Source organism: Trichomycterus rosablanca, chromosome 1 (genome assembly GCF_030014385.1).
Source record: "Trichomycterus rosablanca isolate fTriRos1 chromosome 1, fTriRos1.hap1, whole genome shotgun sequence".
In the NCBI taxonomy this organism is placed as follows: Eukaryota; Metazoa; Chordata; class Actinopteri; order Siluriformes; family Trichomycteridae; genus Trichomycterus; species Trichomycterus rosablanca.
Window position 1 is genome coordinate 71,347,911 of NC_085988.1, and position 19,111 is coordinate 71,367,021.

The window sequence follows — 19,111 nt, forward strand, 5'->3', positions numbered from 1 at the left end:
TCTGTAAACAACTGAAGTTAATACTGCAAGTACGTAAGAAGTGTGTAATTACATCATGTTTTGAATGGAATTCTGTGTGATTCAACATCTGCAAGAAAAACATTCTCGTTTAGACACACCCAGAATCTTTTATGTGTGCACTTATGACGTTTGACAGGGATAAAGGTTCTTAAAAATGTGTTTTCATTTTACCATACCCGGCAAGGTCCAGGGCTTCGATGATGGGACTGCTGGTGGAATGATCATACTCTTCAGTCAACAAAGAGGAGCTAGTGGACGCCTCCCAAAAACAGTTCTGCTCTGACAGGATCTGACTGAGGTGCTGCCGGGAGAAGTGAGTTCCCCAGGCTCTCTTTCTGTAAGCTTCTGCTTTGTCTCGCAGCTCTTGCACCTGACAAAGCAAACGATTCGTTATTTAGATGTGAAAATAGAGTAACAGAAAATTTAAATTAGATCTCATGTACTGTAATCAAAGTGCTGTGAAATAGGGAATTGCTGATAAACTAAAAATACCAATTCTAAGATGTATTTGATTTGTTCACAAAGTTGAATCAGTTCATCTGGACACAAGTTTGTTGTAGAGATACGTTTCGTCACTCAATCCGAATGACTTCTTCAGTCTGGTTAAACTTTGTGGATGTGTACCTGGATTATTGAGCATGCATCAACAGATATTTGATTTGTTGTTTTGTTCATTAGGATTTTAACGTCATGTTTTACACTTTGGTTACATTCATGACAGGAACGATAGTTACTCATTACACAATGTTCATCAGTTCACAAAATTGTATCAAACACAGTCATGGACAATTTAGTGTCTCCAATTCACCTCACTTGCATGTCTTTGGACTGTAGGAGGAAACCGGAGCACCGAGAGGAAACCCACGTGGAAACGGGAGAACATGCAAACTCCACACAGAAAGGACCAGGACCGCCCCACCTGGGGATCAAACCCAGGACCTTCTTGCTGTGAGGCGACAGTGCTACCCACTTAGCCACCGTGCCACCCAAGATGTATTTGACATGTATATGTTTTAAATTTCACTTTAAATGTAATTCGTATAGACACCATTGTGTTTTTTATATATTGGGCATTAGAAAACATTTCCTCACAATCCACTACTGCTAAGATCTGGAGTATGAATTTTAGCTGTGTTACCGGACAGTCAGTATACACACAATTGGCTATTTCTAAACGTTGGGGTGGTGTAGTTGGCCGGTCGGTATACATTTTACATTTTCAGCATTTAGCAGGCGCTTTTATCCAAAGTGACTTACAGTATACAGTCAAAGCAATTGAGGCTTATGGGCCTTGCTCAGGGGCCCAACAGTGGCAACCTGGCAGTGGTGAAGTTTGAACCAGCGACCTTCTGATTACTAGTCCAGTACCCTAACCACTAGGATACGCCTGCCCTATCATACAAACATGATTGGCTATTTCTAAGAGGTGGGGTGGTCCAGCCGGCCAGTCAGTATACAAACATGATTGGTTATTACTTAGAGGTGGGGTGGCCTAGCTGTCAGTGAGCTCTTAGTGCTGGTCCCAAGCCCGGATGACATTGAGTCAGAAAGGGCAACCGGCATAAAAACTGAATAACAGAATAACGTGTTGTGGTGGAAGAATAAAGAAAAAAGAAATCATTTGAAGGTTTGGATATTTGTACAGTGAAGTTTGTGCTGAAAAAGGTTCAGAAATTCCTCCCAGTTCCTAAAGAATTACATGGCATATGCATCAGTCATGACATGTACAAGTGAACACAGTTACACTGATCAGCCATAACATTAAAACCACCTCCTTGTTTCTACACTCACTGTCCATTTTTTCAGCTCCACTTACCATATAGAAGCACTTTGTAGTTCTACAATTACTGACTGTAGTCCATCTGTTTCTTTGTTAGCCCCCTTTCATGCTGTTCTTCAATGGTCAGGGCTCTCCCAGGACCACTACAGAGAAGATATTATTTGGGTGGTGGATCATTCAGACCAATGCAGTGGTGTGTTAGTGTGTTTTGTGCTGGTATGAGTGGATCAGCAATGCTGATGGACTTTTTAAACACCTCACTGTCCCTGCTGGACTGAGAATATCCAGCCAACAGTGCCCTGTGTGCAGCGTCCAGTGACCACTGATGAAGTTCTAGAAAATGACCAACTCAAACAGCAGCAGTAGATGAGCGATTGTCTCTGACTTTATATCTACAAGGTGGACCAACTAGGTAGGAGTGTCTAATAAAATAAACAGTGAGTGGACACGGTATTTAAAAACTTCAGCAGCGCTGCTGTGTCTGATCCACTCATGCCAGCACAACACACACTAACACACCACCACCATGTCATTGTCACTGCAGTGCTGAGAATGATCCACCACCTAAACAATACCTGCTCTGTGGTGGTCCTGACCATTGAAGAACAGGTTGAAAGCAGGCCAAAAAAAGTATGTAGAGAAATAGATGGACTACAGTCAGTAATTGTAGAACTACAAAGTGCTCCTATATGGTAAGTGGAGCTGATAAAATGGACAGTGAGTGTAGAAACAAGGAGGTGGTTTTAATGTTATGGCTGATCAGTGTATACGCCAGTACTGTATGTCCAACAAGCTCGTGTTCAGGTGTCCACATGTCCACATACAGTGCTGGCCAAAAGTATTGGCACCCCTGCAATTCTGTCAGATAATACTCAATTTCTTCCAGAAAATGATTGCAATCACAAATGCTTTGGTATTAATATCTTCATTTATTTTGCTTGCAATGAAAAAACACAAAAGAGAATGAAAAAAAAGTCAAATCAATTATCATTTTACACAAAACTCCAAAAATGGGCCGGACAAAAGTATTGGCACCCTCAGCCTAATACTTGGTAGCACAACCTTTAGACAAAATAACTGCGAACAACCGCTTCCGGTAACCATCAATGAGTGTCTTACAATGCCCTGCTGGAATTTTAGACCATTCTTCTTTGGCAAACTGCTCCAGGTCCCTGAGATTTGAAGGGTGCCTTCTCCAAACTGCCATTTTGAGATCTCTCCACAGGTGTTCTATGGGATTCAGGTCTGGACTCATTGCTGGCCACTTTAGAAGTCTCCAGTGCTTTCTCTCAAACCATTTTCTAGTGCTTTTTGAAGTGTGTTTTGGGTCATTGTCCTGCTGGAAGACCCATGACCTCTGAGGGAGACCCAGCTTTCTCACACTGGGCCCTACACTATGCTGCAAAATTTGTTGGTAGTCTTCAGACTTCATAATGCCATGCACACGGTCAAGCAGTCCAGTGCCAGAGGCAGCAAAGCAACCCCAAAACATCAGGGAACCTCCGCCATGTTTGACTGTAGGGACCGTGTTCTTTCTTTGAAGGCCTTGTTTTTTTTCCTGTAAACTCTATGTTGATGCCTTTTCCCAAAAAGCTCTACTTTTGTCTCATCTGACCAGAGAACATTCTTCCAAAATGTTTTTGGCTTTCTCAGGTAAGTTTTGGCAAACTCCAGCCTGGCTTTTTTATGTCTCTGGGTCAGAAGTGGGGTCTTCCTGGGTATCCTACCATAGAGTCCCTTTTCATTCAGACGCCGACGGATAGTACGGGTTGACACTGTTGTACCCTCGGACTGCAGGGCAGCTTGAACTTGTTTGGATGTTAGTCGAGGTTCTTTATCCACCATCCGCACAATCTTTCGTTGAAATCTCTCGTCAATTTTTCTTTTCCGTCCACATCTAGGGAGGTTAGCCACAGTGCCATGGGCTTTAAACTTCTTGATGACACTGCGCACGGTAGACACAGGAACATTCAGGTCTTTGGAGATGGACTTGTAGCCTTGAGATTGCCCATGCTTCCTCACAATTTTGCTTCTCAAGTCCTCAGACAGTTCTTTGGTCTTCTTTCTTTTCTCCATGCTCAATGTGGTACACACAAGGACACAGGACAGAGGTTGAGTCAACTTTAATCCATTTTAACTGGCTGCAAGTGTGATTTAGTTATTGCCACCACCTGTTATGTGCCACAGGTAAGTAACAGGTGCTGTTAATTACACAAATTAGAGAAGCATCACATGATTTTTCAAAGGGTGCCAATACTTTTGTCCACCCCCTTTTTTATGTTTGGTGTGGAATTATATCCAATTTGGCTTTTTGACAATTCTTTTTGTGGTTTTCCATTGAAGACAAATTAAATGAACATTTTAATATCAAAGCATTTGTAATTGCAATCATTTTCTGCAAGAAATTGAGTATTATTTGACAGAATTGCAGGGGTGCCAATACTTTTGGCCAGCACTGTACATATGGCTACAGGTTTTTTTTTTAACTGACCATGGACTTGCTTGATTTTATGCCAAATCGATGGGCATTAATATGCCCCACCCCCTGTGGCTATACTACCCTACATTCTTCTCAGAAATCTGTTTGAACAGTGTCCTTTGAGTGTACAAAGAGCATTTGTGATATAAGGCACTGACATTGCATGACAACTGATAACAATGCCCGGCTCACAACTCTCGGCTCGCCAATCTCTTTAGATCTCTAAATAGGTCAGTCGAGTTCTATCACATCACTTTATTAAGCATTTATGGTTCTCGCTTTATGCACTGGGATTCAGTCAAGTAAGAAAAGGAAAGCATGTTCTCCAAAAAGTTGTGCTTGTTTAGGTTATGTACTGGATGGAATTGATTAGCTTGTTTTAAAAGAAATTAATACAACCTAAAAAAAAAAAAATGTAAAACCAATTTTAATACAATACAAGAAAAATTTTTTATTACAAAGTTTTTATTAAATGTTACTTGTCAATAACCCATAAGTATATAACAAAGAAGTAGCATCCAACTGATACATTATGGGAAAAAGTAGTCACTCTTTAGTGCATGCTATACGATACTGTAATTCTTGTTAGAAGCAAGGGGGAAACAAAGTAAAACCACAAACAGTTTAAAGTTCTGTGGAAATAATGCTGCACACTTGCTAAGTTGCTGACTCAATAGCAGCGAAAGTCTTCCTCTTACACACACTCACACAATGCTAGGGTAATTCAGGACAGTGTTAAGATGACATAATGTGACCTTATCATACAGCAGATTACTCGGCTTGTGAGGGTGAGATCTGGCGTAAAATTGGACGCTGCAATTTTTAGCGATTAAATCAAAAACTTGATATTTGTGACTGAAACTTTTTAACGACTTCATTAAGACTTAATGCTTAGTGCCTAGTTCACATTACACGATTTTTGCCCTGGTTTTCGCTCGCGATCGAAACTCGGCTCTCAATCGCTGTGTGAACTAGTCAACAACTCAATCTGAACGGCCACTGAAGATAATTATCTAGGCTTGCTAGATATCTGGATATGAGTCGGCCGACTAGCAATGAGTGCTATGTCGAACAGCCAATGAGAACGCAAGATACGGGGTGAGGAGAAACGCAGGGAGTTGTAAAAAGGTGGGACAGGGACACACACTCAAGTTTTACAGTATTTCTGACCTTATCATTCTCTACAAAACACAACACCAACATTGCATTGCAAAAAAATATTTATTAACCTCCAACTCACTATAGAACAAACAATCTCTGGCCACGTAGCTCAATCCACTCAGATTCATTTATTTTTCCCCTTGACAAACTTTGATCGCTCGCTACTTGGTGACGTGCATTTTTGGACGTGGTATCATTAAACCTTTCATCACTTCTCGCATTTGTTTTCGTGACAAAACGTAGTGGAGAGCAGAGAAGCTCGCCTGCGATTCCAGTTGGTGATAGATCGTGTAGTGTGAAACCCCCTATCATTGATCAGTAGTGTAGTGTGAAAGCCACACCAACTTAAAAGACTCCCGATTACAAGAGATCCAGTTGTGTAGTGTGAACTGTACAGCAACCTGAACTTGGCATTAGACTGACTTGCAGGTAGGCGAATTGATAGGCTTTGAATTAAGTCAAAATACACTAATTATTTTTGGAAAAAAGGTGTTGGGAAAACCAATTTAATTCTAAAAAATGTTAATACTTACACACTTATAACACGTCAAGTTTCAGACAAATTACAGCTCTGTATGGCAACCAGACCTATTTATCCAACATCAGCACCTGATTGACCTAGTTGCAATGTTAAAGCTAAAAACTCAAGATTATGGGTATTACTGTATTAAAAATCTGTCTGTACGTCTATAAATTAAATGGACACACCTTTGATTACATTTGCTTTGCTGACCTGGAATGTACCAGGAAGTTAACATGTAATACTTATCTTACATTAAAAAATAAGTATTAAGGACACCTGCAGATTTTATAGCCTTAAGCAAGTATTAGCAAAAGTGCAAAGACAACAAACCAATTAGCTTGTGAAATCACCTGTGACACTTGTGCAAGACTGATGACACACATCAGTGATTAGAAAGTGCAGTGATGCCATATCTGAAATAATCTAAAACCTACTTTCAATTGCTTTTCCAAACGTTCACTACCCGTGCTTCCTTTATCTTGCTTTAAATCTTAGATGCGCAGACTGTGGGATTACTATTACCACATGTGACATTACAACATTATTATACGTCTCAGCTGCACATCATGTAAACATTAAAAAGTGAAAAAACTAACAGTACAGTATATTAACCCTTGTTTTATACACCGACCAGCCATAACATTAAAACCATCTCCTTGTTCCTACACTCACTGTCCATCTTATCAGCTCCACTTACCATACAGAAGCACTTTGTAGTTCTACAATTACTGACTGTAGTCCATCTGTTTCTCTGCATGCTTTGTTAGCCCCCTTTCACCCTGTTCTTCAATGGTCAGGACTCCCCCAGGACCACAACAGAGGAGGTATTATTTAGGTGGTGGATCATTCTCAGCACTGCAGTGACACTGACATGGTGGTGGTGTGTTAGTGTGTGTTGTGCTGCTGTGTCTGATCCACTCATACCAGCACAACACACACTAACATACCATCACCATGTCATTGTGATAATCAGTGTATATTACAATAAAAAACACCACTGCAAATTTTATAGCCTTGAGCAAGTATTAGCAAAATTGCAAAGACACCTGAGCAACGCAACAAACCAATTAGCTTGTGAAACCACCTGTGACACTTGTGCAAGATTGATGACACACCACATCAGTGATCAGAAAGTGCAGTGATGCCATATCTGAAATAATCTAAAACCTACTTTCAATTGCTTTTCCAAACGTTCACTACCCGTGCTTACTTTATCTTGCTTTAAATCTTAGATGCGCAGACTGTGGGTTCACAAATACCACATACGACATTACAACATTACTGTACAGTGTCTCAGTTGCACATTATGTAAACATTTAAAAGTGAAACAACCAACAGTATATTAATCCTTGTTTTATATATTCGGCTATGTTCACACTGCAATTAAAAGTAGTCTTTTTTCTCATGGTACCCAGATCTATTTATCATAACATTGTAATCAACAAAATCACACAGAATACGAGACTTTCATTTTTTTATCCAAGCCACTACACAATTTGCTTTTGAAATCTGAACTAAACTGATAACTAATCTACAAAAATGTAACTTTAGTATGAGCAGCCAAATCAACATACATTAAGTAACAAACAGGATCACATTTGGTACATTTGGGGCAGCTGTAGCCTAGCGGTTAAGGTACTGGACTAGTAATCAGAAGGTTGCTGGTTCAAGCACCACTGCCAGGTTGCTGCTGTTGGGTCCTTAAGCAAGGCCCTTAACCCTCAATTGCTCAGACTGTATACTGTCACAGTACTCTAAGTCGCTTTGGACAAAGGCGTCTACTAAATGCCGAAAATGTAAATGTGGTACACTGCACAAGTTAAATGTCTGCAAGTAAAAAAAATCACCAGAAAACATGCTTTGCATGTTAGGAGAACAATTAAGTGGCAATCATTGCAAAAAATAATATCCTTGTATTTTAAGACAGCAGACTATGCTGTAGCATAAGAAAAAATCTCTGTCTAAAATGTAAAATAACTAATGATGTGTTGGAGCTAAAATAAGTGCTGTTAACTATGAGAACGCATGCAAAAACGTATAACTAAACTAAGAACTAAATAAATTGTCTAAAAAGCCTGTTTTTATAAAGTTACTTTTTTAAGTAAGGTAAAGACATTTTGGGGCAGGTTTTTTAAAAACCCGGGCATATTCATGTTCAATTTCAGCACCATTCAAAGCCAATTCTGTATGGACTTTTCCAATTATGAAGTCTCGTTAAGTGAAATGTCAATTTCACTAGTTATTTGTCATATTAGATCAATTAAATTATAATCAAAATAGCTTTTGATCAACTGGTCGGGCACCTACACAGTCACATGATTTGCTGTGTGTGAAGAGGGGGAGGGACAATGGTAAACATATCTAGTTGAATTTATAAATAATAAATAAGCATAAAATGCATTAAATAATTATACATTAACATCTCTACCATACATCTAAAGGCACTGTATATCAAATACATCCACAGCTAAGTACATAAGTAATAATAATGTTTCTGCTGTTATATGAGGCATAAAAAAAGACTAAACTATAAAATCCATTACATGTATTTATTATTAAGGCTTTGTTAAAACTGTTGTTCTGGATCAGGGATGTTCGTTTAGCACTCCTACCTCCTGTTCTATTGTCCTGGACCAGACCCATGCTCCATCTCTGTAGCAGTAATAAAGTGGAGAGCAGAAATTGGAGCTATATTCAGTCTTCACCTTCCTGCAATAAACCACAGAAAGAAACTGAACCATGCAGAAATGTGGACTACAGTGCACTAGAACTCATTCTTGCAGTAGTTCAATCTTACAAAAAAAACAACAATGCATAAATCATGAAGCATATTAATAATGTATACTGGCAACTGGCACCAAAGATCAATCATAAAATCGTTTTTCCATCACTGCAAGTAATGAAGCATTTATTAGTGAATGCAGATATCTGAATTTACCTACATTTAACAAGAAATTGTGCTATGGTGATGCAGCGGTCTATTAACCCACATTAACCCAGCCCTGCTATAATCCAGGTTTTGAATCTCGGCAGTAATATTGGCCGGTGGGTGTCTACATAGACATGTCTGGTGAAGGGGCCGAGGGGGGTGGCTAAATGCCTTCGATGCATTGGCGCCCTGTCCAGTGCATTCCTGCCTTGTGCCCAGTGTAGCCCGGTGAAAACAGACCCAGCTTAACCCTGAACAGAATGAAGCGGTTGATGAAAATGAAAGAAAACCCCTGCTTTGCTGCTCTTTGCAAGGTTTTAGTATGCACCCCCATGTGCACCAGTCTGCAAACGCTTGTGTAAATGCTTCAGATACAACCCCAAATCAGAAAAAGTTGGGACAGGATGGAAAACGCAAATAAAATAAAAATGCAGTGTTCCTTACATATACTTTGACTTTTATTTGATTGCAGACAGTTTGAACCCAAGATATGTCATGTTTTATCTGCTTAACTTCATTTAATTTGTTAATATAACTCCATTTCTGCAATTTAGGCCTGCAACACGACAACCCCGTACTGTTGCACATCTTAAGACGTGTTTGCAGGAAGAATTGGGACAAAATAAAAGCTGAAACACTAAATCACTTGGTATCCTCGGTGCCAAAACATCTTTTAAGTGTGGTGAAAAGGAATAGCAACATTACAAAGTGGTAAATGCTTTACTGTCCCAACTTTTTTAGAATGTGTTGCAGGTCTGAAATAAATAAAATAAAATAAAACATGAAATATCTCAGGTTTATCCTGTCTGCAATCAAATGAAAGACAAAGTAAATGTAAGAAACTCTGTTTTTCTTTTTAATTATTTGCATTTTCCATGCTGTCCCAACTTTTTCTGATTTGGGGTTGTAAATATAATCTATATGTTCCTGAATATTGTTTAATTATCAATCATGTTCTTTGTCACCACTGGTAAGTAATTACTTCATACAGATGTTGGTACCAACAGCCTTACCTCCTAACTTCAGGTGAAGCATCTTTTTGGGACTGAGGTGTCCTCACATCCTGTTGCAAGGGCTGTGGCTCTTGATTTTCCTCATTTGGGCCTGACCTTCTTCTAAGGCGCTGTTGCCTTCTTTTCTTCCTGTTTCTCTGTTATTAAAATAATAAAACACATGAGGAAGGAGAAAATATATTACATCCAAAAATTACTCAATTTTTGATCAAATTAATAAAAAATCTGAAATTGACATCTCCTATTCACAAAGGTATTTAGACTCTTTATTCAATACATTGTATGAGCCTCCAATACAGACTTCACAGGCTTTGCACAGTGGTATTTGAGCAGTCTATCCCATTTTCAAGGCAGATTTGTTGGACTGGATTGTGAATGACTGAACTGCCACCTTTAGGTCTTTCCTCAAATGTTTAATAAGGTTAAAGTGGGCTTTGTCTGGGCCACTTAAGGACATTCAGTGACTTACACTAAGACACTCCAGTGTTGTTTTGGCTATATGTAGGAAAGATATTTTCCGTACCTTAATTTAGTCTATCTGTTCCTGCTGTTCAAAAGCATGATGCTGCCACCACCATATTTCATCATAGTGATAATATTAGCCAGATAATAAGCATTGCCTGTTTGTTTTTGCCAGGCATTATGCTTGCTGTTCTGCCCAAAGAGTTTGATTATTGTCTCATCAGATCAGAGAATGTTATCTTATGTTCCCACAGTAATTTTTCCTGCCATTTAGCAAACTCTTAAAGGGCTGTCATATGTCTATTACTCTAGAGTTGAGTAAATCAGCTAATCATTCAGTTGTGTGTAATTAGAATATGACTGACACTTCATATTTTATACATATGTTATGTGTTTTTGTGATAACACCAAATAAAATGTGTTTATAAATTGAAAAGGTCAAAGGACTTAAACTGACCCATGTGTGACCTTTATATTTACATTTTTCGGCATTTGGCAGATGCTTTTATCCAAAGTGACTTACAGTAACGTGACAGTATATTGTCCAAACAATTGAAGGTTAGGGGCATTGTTTAAGGGCCCAACAGTGGCAACCTGGCAGTGGTGTGGTTTGAACCGGTGACCTTAACCACCAATGATTGACAACTTTACAGGCCTCAAAAATCCTTTAAACAAAAAAACACTGTTTTACACTGTTTATTCATAAGCTGAAGTACCTTCTCAGGAGAAATATTCTCCCGTTGGCACGGTGGAAGCTCTTCTAATTCCACATCCCTGCGTAAGCGTGGGGCTCTGGGTGGAGGGGATCCCTTAAAGCTTCTCTTGTACTCAGTCTCCAGCTCTACTGGATTAGATTTATAAGGTGGGATTGACCTGTTGCTGGTGTACAACATCTATAATAAACAGAATACATAAGAAAGATCAAATATATGACTATCAGCCCTAAAAGTGTTTAAAGCAATAATTTAGAAACATTTACACCCTTGAGGAGAAAGTGTTAATATGCTTATTACCATCACTTTTTAGTGTGGGAGAAATAACTCTCTGCTGCCATCTACTGTTAGTACACTCCAGATCAAACAATAACCAAGACATTACATACTTCAAGAATTGTGCTTGTTTATTTCTAGAGGTAAAAAGCCATTTTTGTCCCTTTTGCAATCAACGTCCAAACACTATTTTAAATTATTTTACATGTACAACCCCAAATCAGAAAAAGTTGGGACATGATGGAAAAAGCAAATAAAGCACTTATTTCTCTGCAGAGTATTTAATCTGTTAATATGAACAAAATCCAATCCCAAATATATACAAAACATTGCTTTAATGAAATAATGAAACATATAATGGTGATAAACATATCTTATGGCTTAAGATATCAGCTAACTTCCTTTTTATTTGTTTAATATCATCCAAGAGTACAGATGCACATAAAGCAAGAAGGTCCTGGGTTCGATCCCCAGGTGGGGCGGTCCGGGTCCTTTCTGTGTGGAGTTTGCATGTTCTCCCCGTGTCCGTGTGGGTTTCCTTTGAGTGCTCCGGTTTCCTCCCACAGTCCAAAGACATGCAAGTGAGGTGAATTGGAGACACTAAATTGTCCATGACTGTGTTCGATATAACCTTGTGAACTGATGAACATTGTGTAATGAGTAACTACCGTTCCTGTCATGAATGTAACCAAAGTGTAAAACATGACGTTAAAATTCTAATAAAGAAACAAAACTTAAGATAAAGCAGCTTTTAAGACTGAATTGTTCTTGCAGTCTTCATATGGACAGATTTACATAGATCAGGTGTTACAATGATATGAGTTGCTGGTGTGTTTGTGAGCGAATGTTTTATTACATAAGTAGGAAACTTATGTCTCAAACCAAATACAATGTTCTTAATCATAATTACACAAAATGTGCTGTGCCAATTTGTTATTTACTTATTATTTAGTTGGGTATGGATTGGAACACTGCCATAGTTTCACTTAGGTTGTTTCTCTGAACTGGACATGAAAACCAAAAACATCATTTTAAGTTGATTAAAAATTAATAAATATGCCCGAAAGGTTTATCTAACCTAAATATAGGTTTATAACACATTTTACATTATTTATTTTATTTATTTATTAGGATTTTAATGTCATGTTTTACACACTTTGGTTACATTCATGACAGGAACGGTTACTCGTTACACAAGATTCATCAGTTCACAAGTTTAATCTCAAACACAGTCATGGGCAATTTTGTATCTCCAATTCACCTCACTTGCATGTCTTTGGACTGTGGGAGGAAACCGGAGCTCCCGGAGGAAACCCACACAGACACAGGGAGAACATGCAAACTCCACACAGAAAGGACCCGGACACCACCCCACCTGGGAATCGAACCCAGGGCCTTCTTGCTGTGAGGTGACAGTGCCACCCACTGTGCCGCCCCACATCTTACATTAATACAGTGTACAGGAAAAGAATTTGATAGGATTAATTTGTTTGTACGATGTGGCATTACTAACTCTCTGCTACCCTCTACTGGAAGTGCTTTTTTTTTTTACCAAAAATTCTAAATAAAGTGTATATAATAACTTAGAAATCAGTGATATATGTGATACATGCTGTTGTAAGTGTTATTAAGAACCTGTTGTGCAGCAATAAGAGGCGATTCAGCTACAGCAGTCTTCCACTGAAACTGTTTCTGGTACTCTGAGCTCTGGCGGCCATTCTTCTGTCGCTCTGACTTCAGGCCTGCCTTCTTCTTCAGTACGTGGTTCACCTGTGGAACAGCCTACAGAACATTACAGTAAGAGCTCTGGTGACTTTGTCATTTTGCAGACATAGATTAGCACATGCTGCTTTTGAGGAAAGGGTCAGAGCAAATACACTTATTCTGATGATCATTTGTTTAATATCGTAAATCAAAACAATACTTTCCTTCGGGATAAATAAAGTATCTATCTATAAAGCACTACTCTACTGACCTATGTGGTCTTACATTTACAAGACAAGCAGGGAAACTGAATGGGTTAAATGTGAATGTAAAACACCAAAAGGATAACTTTTGGAATAATAGCATTTTGGAATTGGCATTAGTTTGGGTGAAATCACATTTGCCAAATAAATTTGTGTGTCAAAAAGTACATTGGGAACATATTTTATAACAATAAACAACAAATAAGAATAATAAAATAATAAATAAGGACAATAAAAATATTTTTTACTGGCATTTTGACTGATGTCACAGTTCTTTGAACCAGATATTGTACTTTTACAGTCTTACAAGCAATAAAGGGCTGCATAAAATCCTAGCCTGAAGTTTACTACTGATATTTTGCACCAGAAAAGTACCCTACAGTTATAAACAGAACTCACTTCATTTGATGGGGGCTCTTGTGTCAGCTGTTCAGGGGTTCTGTGTATGTGTGCAGATGTTGACTTCTCTTGAGGCGAGGTTGTTTCTGAAGATTTTGATGGTTTCAATTTTCTTGGGGCCAGAGGAGTTTCTACATTGTTCTCACCGCCTGCTGTTGCTACAGGCACTGCAGTAGGAGGGGAAGCAGGCCTAGTTAAATCCTTCTGCCTTGGAAAAACACGTGAATCGCCCCATCTGAGAGAACTGGATACTTGAGGTGGCTTGAATTGGATTCTTCTCTTTGATTGAAACTGGGGTTCTCTGCTTATTCCTTTAAGAAAAAAATTAATAGAACAGAAATAGATCCAACTGCTTATTGTAAATTTAAAATATAACGATGAACATTGATTGTATAAAAGTCTTCACTTTTTTTAATTCACTTATATATTTATAAGAAAGCCATGCAAGATTTTGTAGTGTGTCTGTGGGTATTTTTCCCCATTTGGCCAATGGAGTTCCTGTCACACCAAGGTCATCAAACCATGTCTTTATGGATCTCACCTTCTCCCAGGGTCGCACGGTGGCTCAGTGGGTGGCACTGCCGCCTCATAGCAAGATGGTCCTGGGTTTGGTCTGGGTCCTTTCTGTGTGGAGTTTGCATGTTCTCCCCATATCTGTGTGGGTTTCCTCCGGATGCTCCGGCTTCCTCCCACAGTCCAAAGACATGCAAGTGAGGTGAATTGGAGACTGTTGTGAACTTTTACAGTAACTACCTACAGTAACTTTTACTTTTACATTAACTACCTGTTCTGTCATGAATGTAACCAAAGTGTGTAAAACATGACGTTAAAATCTTAATAAATAAATAACACCTTCTCCTAAGTTAAAAGCATATCATTTTATATGATGTTATGCATCTGTAAGCAATGGAAGTGGGTAAAGCCACAATCACAAGCCTTGAAATTAATGATTAGAACGACAGTCCACATACTTTCGGCTTCAGTGTATACCACTGAGCCAAAACATAATATACTTGTCAAAACAGCTCTGACCCAGTAACTGCCCATCTGCTGGTCTGTACCATATGCCATAGCGTTCATGTCCTCTGGCATCAAAAAGTCTTGGCTACCCAACAACCTGTTGGCGATTTGTGACTTGTCCCTCCTCAGACCAGTCATAAGGCTACAATGACTTGGCACTTATCAAAGGCCTTAGACCTTATGCCTGTCCATTTCAACCTGCTGCATTCAACCTGTGTACTTAAAGTAAATAACATTAGACCAAAATTTAATGTATCACCAAATAAATCCCTAAATAAGAAACGCACATTGGTGGGTCCTGATGTTTTGGCAGATCAGTGTACACCGATCAGCCATAACATTAAAACCACCACCTCCTTGTTTCTACACACACTGTCCATTTTATCAGCTCCAGTTACCATATAGGAGCACTTTATAATTCTACAATTACTGACTGTAGCCCGTATGTTTCTCTGCGTGCTTTGTTAGCCCACTTTCAAGCTATTCTTCAATGGTCAGGACTCTCCCAGAACCACCACAGAGCAGGTATTATTTAGGTGGTGGATCATTCTCAGCACTGCAGTGACACTGACATGGTGGTGGTGTGTTAGTGTGTGTTGTGCTGGTATGAGTGGATAAGACACATCAGCACTGATAGAGTTTTTAAACACCTCAGTGTCACTGCTGGACTGAGAATAGTCCACCAACCAAAAACATCCAGCCAACAGTGCCCCATAGGCAGCTTCCTGTGACCACTGATGAAGGTCTCTAAGATGACCAACTCGAACAGCAGCAATAGATGAGTGATCGTCTCTGACTTTACATCTACAAGGTGGACCAAACAGGAGTGTCTAATAGAGTGGACCGTGAGTGGACGCGGTATTTAAAAACTCCAGCAGCATTGCTGTGTCGGATCCACTCATACCAGCACAACACAGACTAACACACCACCACCATAATTGTCACTGCAGTGCTGAGAATGATCCACTACCCAAATAATACCTTCTCTGTGGTGGTCCTGTGAGGCTCCTGGCCATTGAAGAACAGGGTGAAAGCAGGCTAAAAAGGTATGTAGAGAAATAGATGGACTACAGTCAGTAATTGTATAACTACAAAGTGCTTTTATATGGTAAGTGGAGCTGATAAAGGAGGAGGTGGTTTTATTGTTATGGCAGATCATTGTATATTGGATATTATGGTTTTGTAAATATACAGTGTATCACAAAAGTGAGTACACCCCTCACATTTCTGCAAATATTTCATTATATCTTTTCATGGGACAACACTATAGACATGAAACTTGGATATAACTTAGAGTAGTCAGTGTACAACTTGTATAGCAGTGTAGATTTACTGTCTTCTGAAAATAACTCAACACACAGCCATTAATGTCTAAATGGCTGGCAACATAAGTGAGTACACCCCACAGTGAACATGTCCAAATTGTGCCCAAATGTGTCGTTGTCCCTCCCTGGTGTCATGTGTCATGGTCCCAGGTGTAAATGGGGAGCAGGGCTGTTAAATTTGGTGTTTTGGGTACAATTCTCTGATACTGGCCACTGGATATTCAACATGGCACCTCATGGCAAAGAACTCTCTGAGGATGTGAGAAATAGAATTGTTGCTCTCCACAAAGATGGCCTGGGCTATAAGAAGATTGCTAACACCCTGAAACTGAGCTACAGCATGGTGGCCAAGGTCATACAGCGGTTTTCCAGGACAGGTTCCACTCGGAACAGGCTTCGCCAGGGTCGACCAAAGAAGTTGAGTCCACGTGTTCGGCGTCATATCCAGAGGTTGGCTTTAAAAAATAGACACATGAGTGCTGCCAGCATTGCTGCAGAGGTTGAAGACGTGGGAGGTCAGCCTGTCAGCGCTCAGACCATACGCCGCACACTGCATCAACTCGGTCTGCATGGTCGTCATCCCAGAAGGAAGCTGACGCACAAGAAAGCCAGCAAACAGTTTGCTGAAAACAAGCAGTCCAAGAACATGGATTACTGGAATGCCCTGTGGTCTGACGAGACCAAGATAAACTTGTTTGGCTCAGATGGTGTCCAGCATGTGTGGCGGCGCCCTGGTGAGAAGTACCAAGACAACTGTATCTTGCTTACAGTCAAGCATGGTGGTGGTAGCATCATGGTCTTGGGCTGCATAAGTGTTGCTGGCACTGGGGAGCTGCAGTTCATTGAGGGAAACATGAATTCCAACATGTACTGTGACTTTCTGAAACAGAGCATGATCCCCTCCCTTCAAAAACTGGGCCTCATGGCAGTTTTCCAACAGGATAACGACCCCAAACACAACCTCCAAGATGACAACTGCCTTGCTGAGGAAGCTGAAGGTAAAGGTGATGGACTAAACCCAATTGAGCACCTGTGGCGCATTTTCAAGTGGAAGGTTGAGCAGTTCAAGGTGTCTAACATCCACCAGCTCCGTGATGTCATCATGGAGGAGTGGAAGAGGATTCCAGTAGCAACCTGTGCAGCTCTGGTGAATTCCATGCCCAGGAGGGTTAAGGCAGTGCTGGATAATAATGGTGGTCACACAAAATATTGACACTTTGGGCACAATTTGGACATGTTCACTGTGGGGTGTACTCACTTATGTTGCCAGCCATTTAGACATTAATGGCTGTGTGTTGAGTTATTTTAAGAAGACCAAAAATCTACACTGCTATACAAGTTGTACACTGACTACTCTAAGTTATATCCAAGTTTCATGTCTATAGTGTTGTCCCATGAAAAGATATAATAAAATATTTGCAGAAATGTGAGGGGTGTACTCACTTTTGTGATACACTGTATGAGGGTATATAAAGTACCTACCCTGCTGATCAGAGCGGAGTCCAGCCAGTCTCATAGCTCGCGGCGGGGATGCACTTCTCACCCGTCTCACCCTGTGTTTGTTTTGATCCCTGCTGATCCCCTGTGTGGGAGACACACGACAATCTTTCATAACATGGTCAGTCTACTTTTCAACACCACTGCGTGGATCTAACAGAATACTGTACATATTCTAAACCGTGCAGCTACTACTAAAGAGAATGTGTTTATACACTGTCCAGGGGTTAATCCATCTTAAATTGTATCCTAATACTGCTTACTACGGAGCCCCTAGGGTGACATCCCCAAAAAAAAAAAATGCATGGCCACGCCTTATTAACTCGTGGGAACGTGATAGTGTTGTGGCCACCACTTAATAAGCCGTGGGAACGAGATAGTGAAGTCGTGGCCACCACTTAATAAGGCGTGGGAATGAGATAGTTAAGTCGTGGCCACCACTTAATAAGGTGTGGTAACAAGATCCTTTTATTTTCACAGCTTACACAAATCATACAGAATCGGATATATGCTGTAGGGGAATTCATGTACATGGCTCACTGCACGAGACTCCAAAATATCAGCATAATTCATTCCAAGATGGAAATAAAAAGAAATCAATTCACTCTCCATTTTCTGGGGAGCCGTAGATTGTTTGTTTTGGAGCCTTGATGTAATAAGCAGTCTCCCTCCTGGGTGTAACAGATGATCACACCATATTCAACTGTTTCATTCCTCATCTCATTCCCACTCCTTACTAAGTCGTGGCCACGACTTAATTATCTCGTTCCCACGAGTTAATAAGGCGTGGCCACGCATTATTTTTTTTTTTTTTAGGGGATGTCACCTTAGGGGCTCCGTAGCTTTCTGATATAAAGTAATCAGCAGCGTTATCATGGGTGATAAAAAAGCCGGACAGTTGGTTCTGTGTATGGAGAGATCTGCACCACTACTACACTAACTGTACAAGAGCTGCCAAATCAAAGCATGCGATTATTAAATGCGGTTTTTTAAGCGTTTTTACAAATGACATGAGGAAATGTGCTAATCTCACGTGCGTATACAATCACAGAGTAATATGCATTACATTACCACTTATTAAGTCACATCATGTCTTGTTTATTTTAATCAGAATAACCGAAAGTGCGCGTGCTTGACTTCCTGTTTACTTTTGTTTAAGAGCAGTGACGTAGAATTAAGCGGTTTCGCCTTTAGCCCCGCCCACGCTTGAGTGTAGCTCCTCCCACTCTCATTTACTACCTTCACTGCTTACAGGCCCAGAAGATGCTGGGGAACCGACTCCTACTTGGGAGTTGGAGTCAAATGGCTGACTATACGAAGTCGTATTTACAAGTGGAAAACTCGGAATTCTGTCTGATACACGTAATGCAACATTCAGGTACTCATCAGAAGCATGTGCAGGATGGATAAACTGTAAAAAACGACTCCACTCCTTTTGGAGGCTAGTCGGAAAGTTCCCATTCAACACAGATTAAGGATTAAAACTGCTGTGATAATTGCCCCACTTTTTCTTTATGTCATCCCCCTTTAAACTTTAAACATTTTA

At 40.0% G+C, this 19,111-nt stretch overlaps 1 protein-coding gene across 1 annotated transcript in view; it reads right to left on the bottom strand.

Moving 5' to 3' along the window:
* The window catches only part of mdm1 (Mdm1 nuclear protein), a 36,530-nt gene extending 17,812 nt beyond the window's left edge, over nt 1-18,718 (bottom strand). The window contains exons 1-8 of the mRNA XM_063006184.1: nt 18,637-18,718; nt 17,551-17,650; nt 13,724-14,034; nt 12,993-13,139; nt 11,085-11,261; nt 9,907-10,043; nt 8,577-8,673; nt 198-391 (exon numbers count right to left, since the gene is read on the bottom strand). Coding sequence (XP_062862254.1) covers nt 198-391; nt 8,577-8,673; nt 9,907-10,043; nt 11,085-11,261; nt 12,993-13,139; nt 13,724-14,034; nt 17,551-17,584 — 1,097 coding nt within the window. The 5' untranslated portion in view covers nt 17,585-17,650; nt 18,637-18,718. The remainder of the gene's footprint in view (nt 1-197; nt 392-8,576; nt 8,674-9,906; nt 10,044-11,084; nt 11,262-12,992; nt 13,140-13,723; nt 14,035-17,550; nt 17,651-18,636) is intronic.
* Between the last annotated feature and the right edge of the window lie 393 nt (nt 18,719-19,111).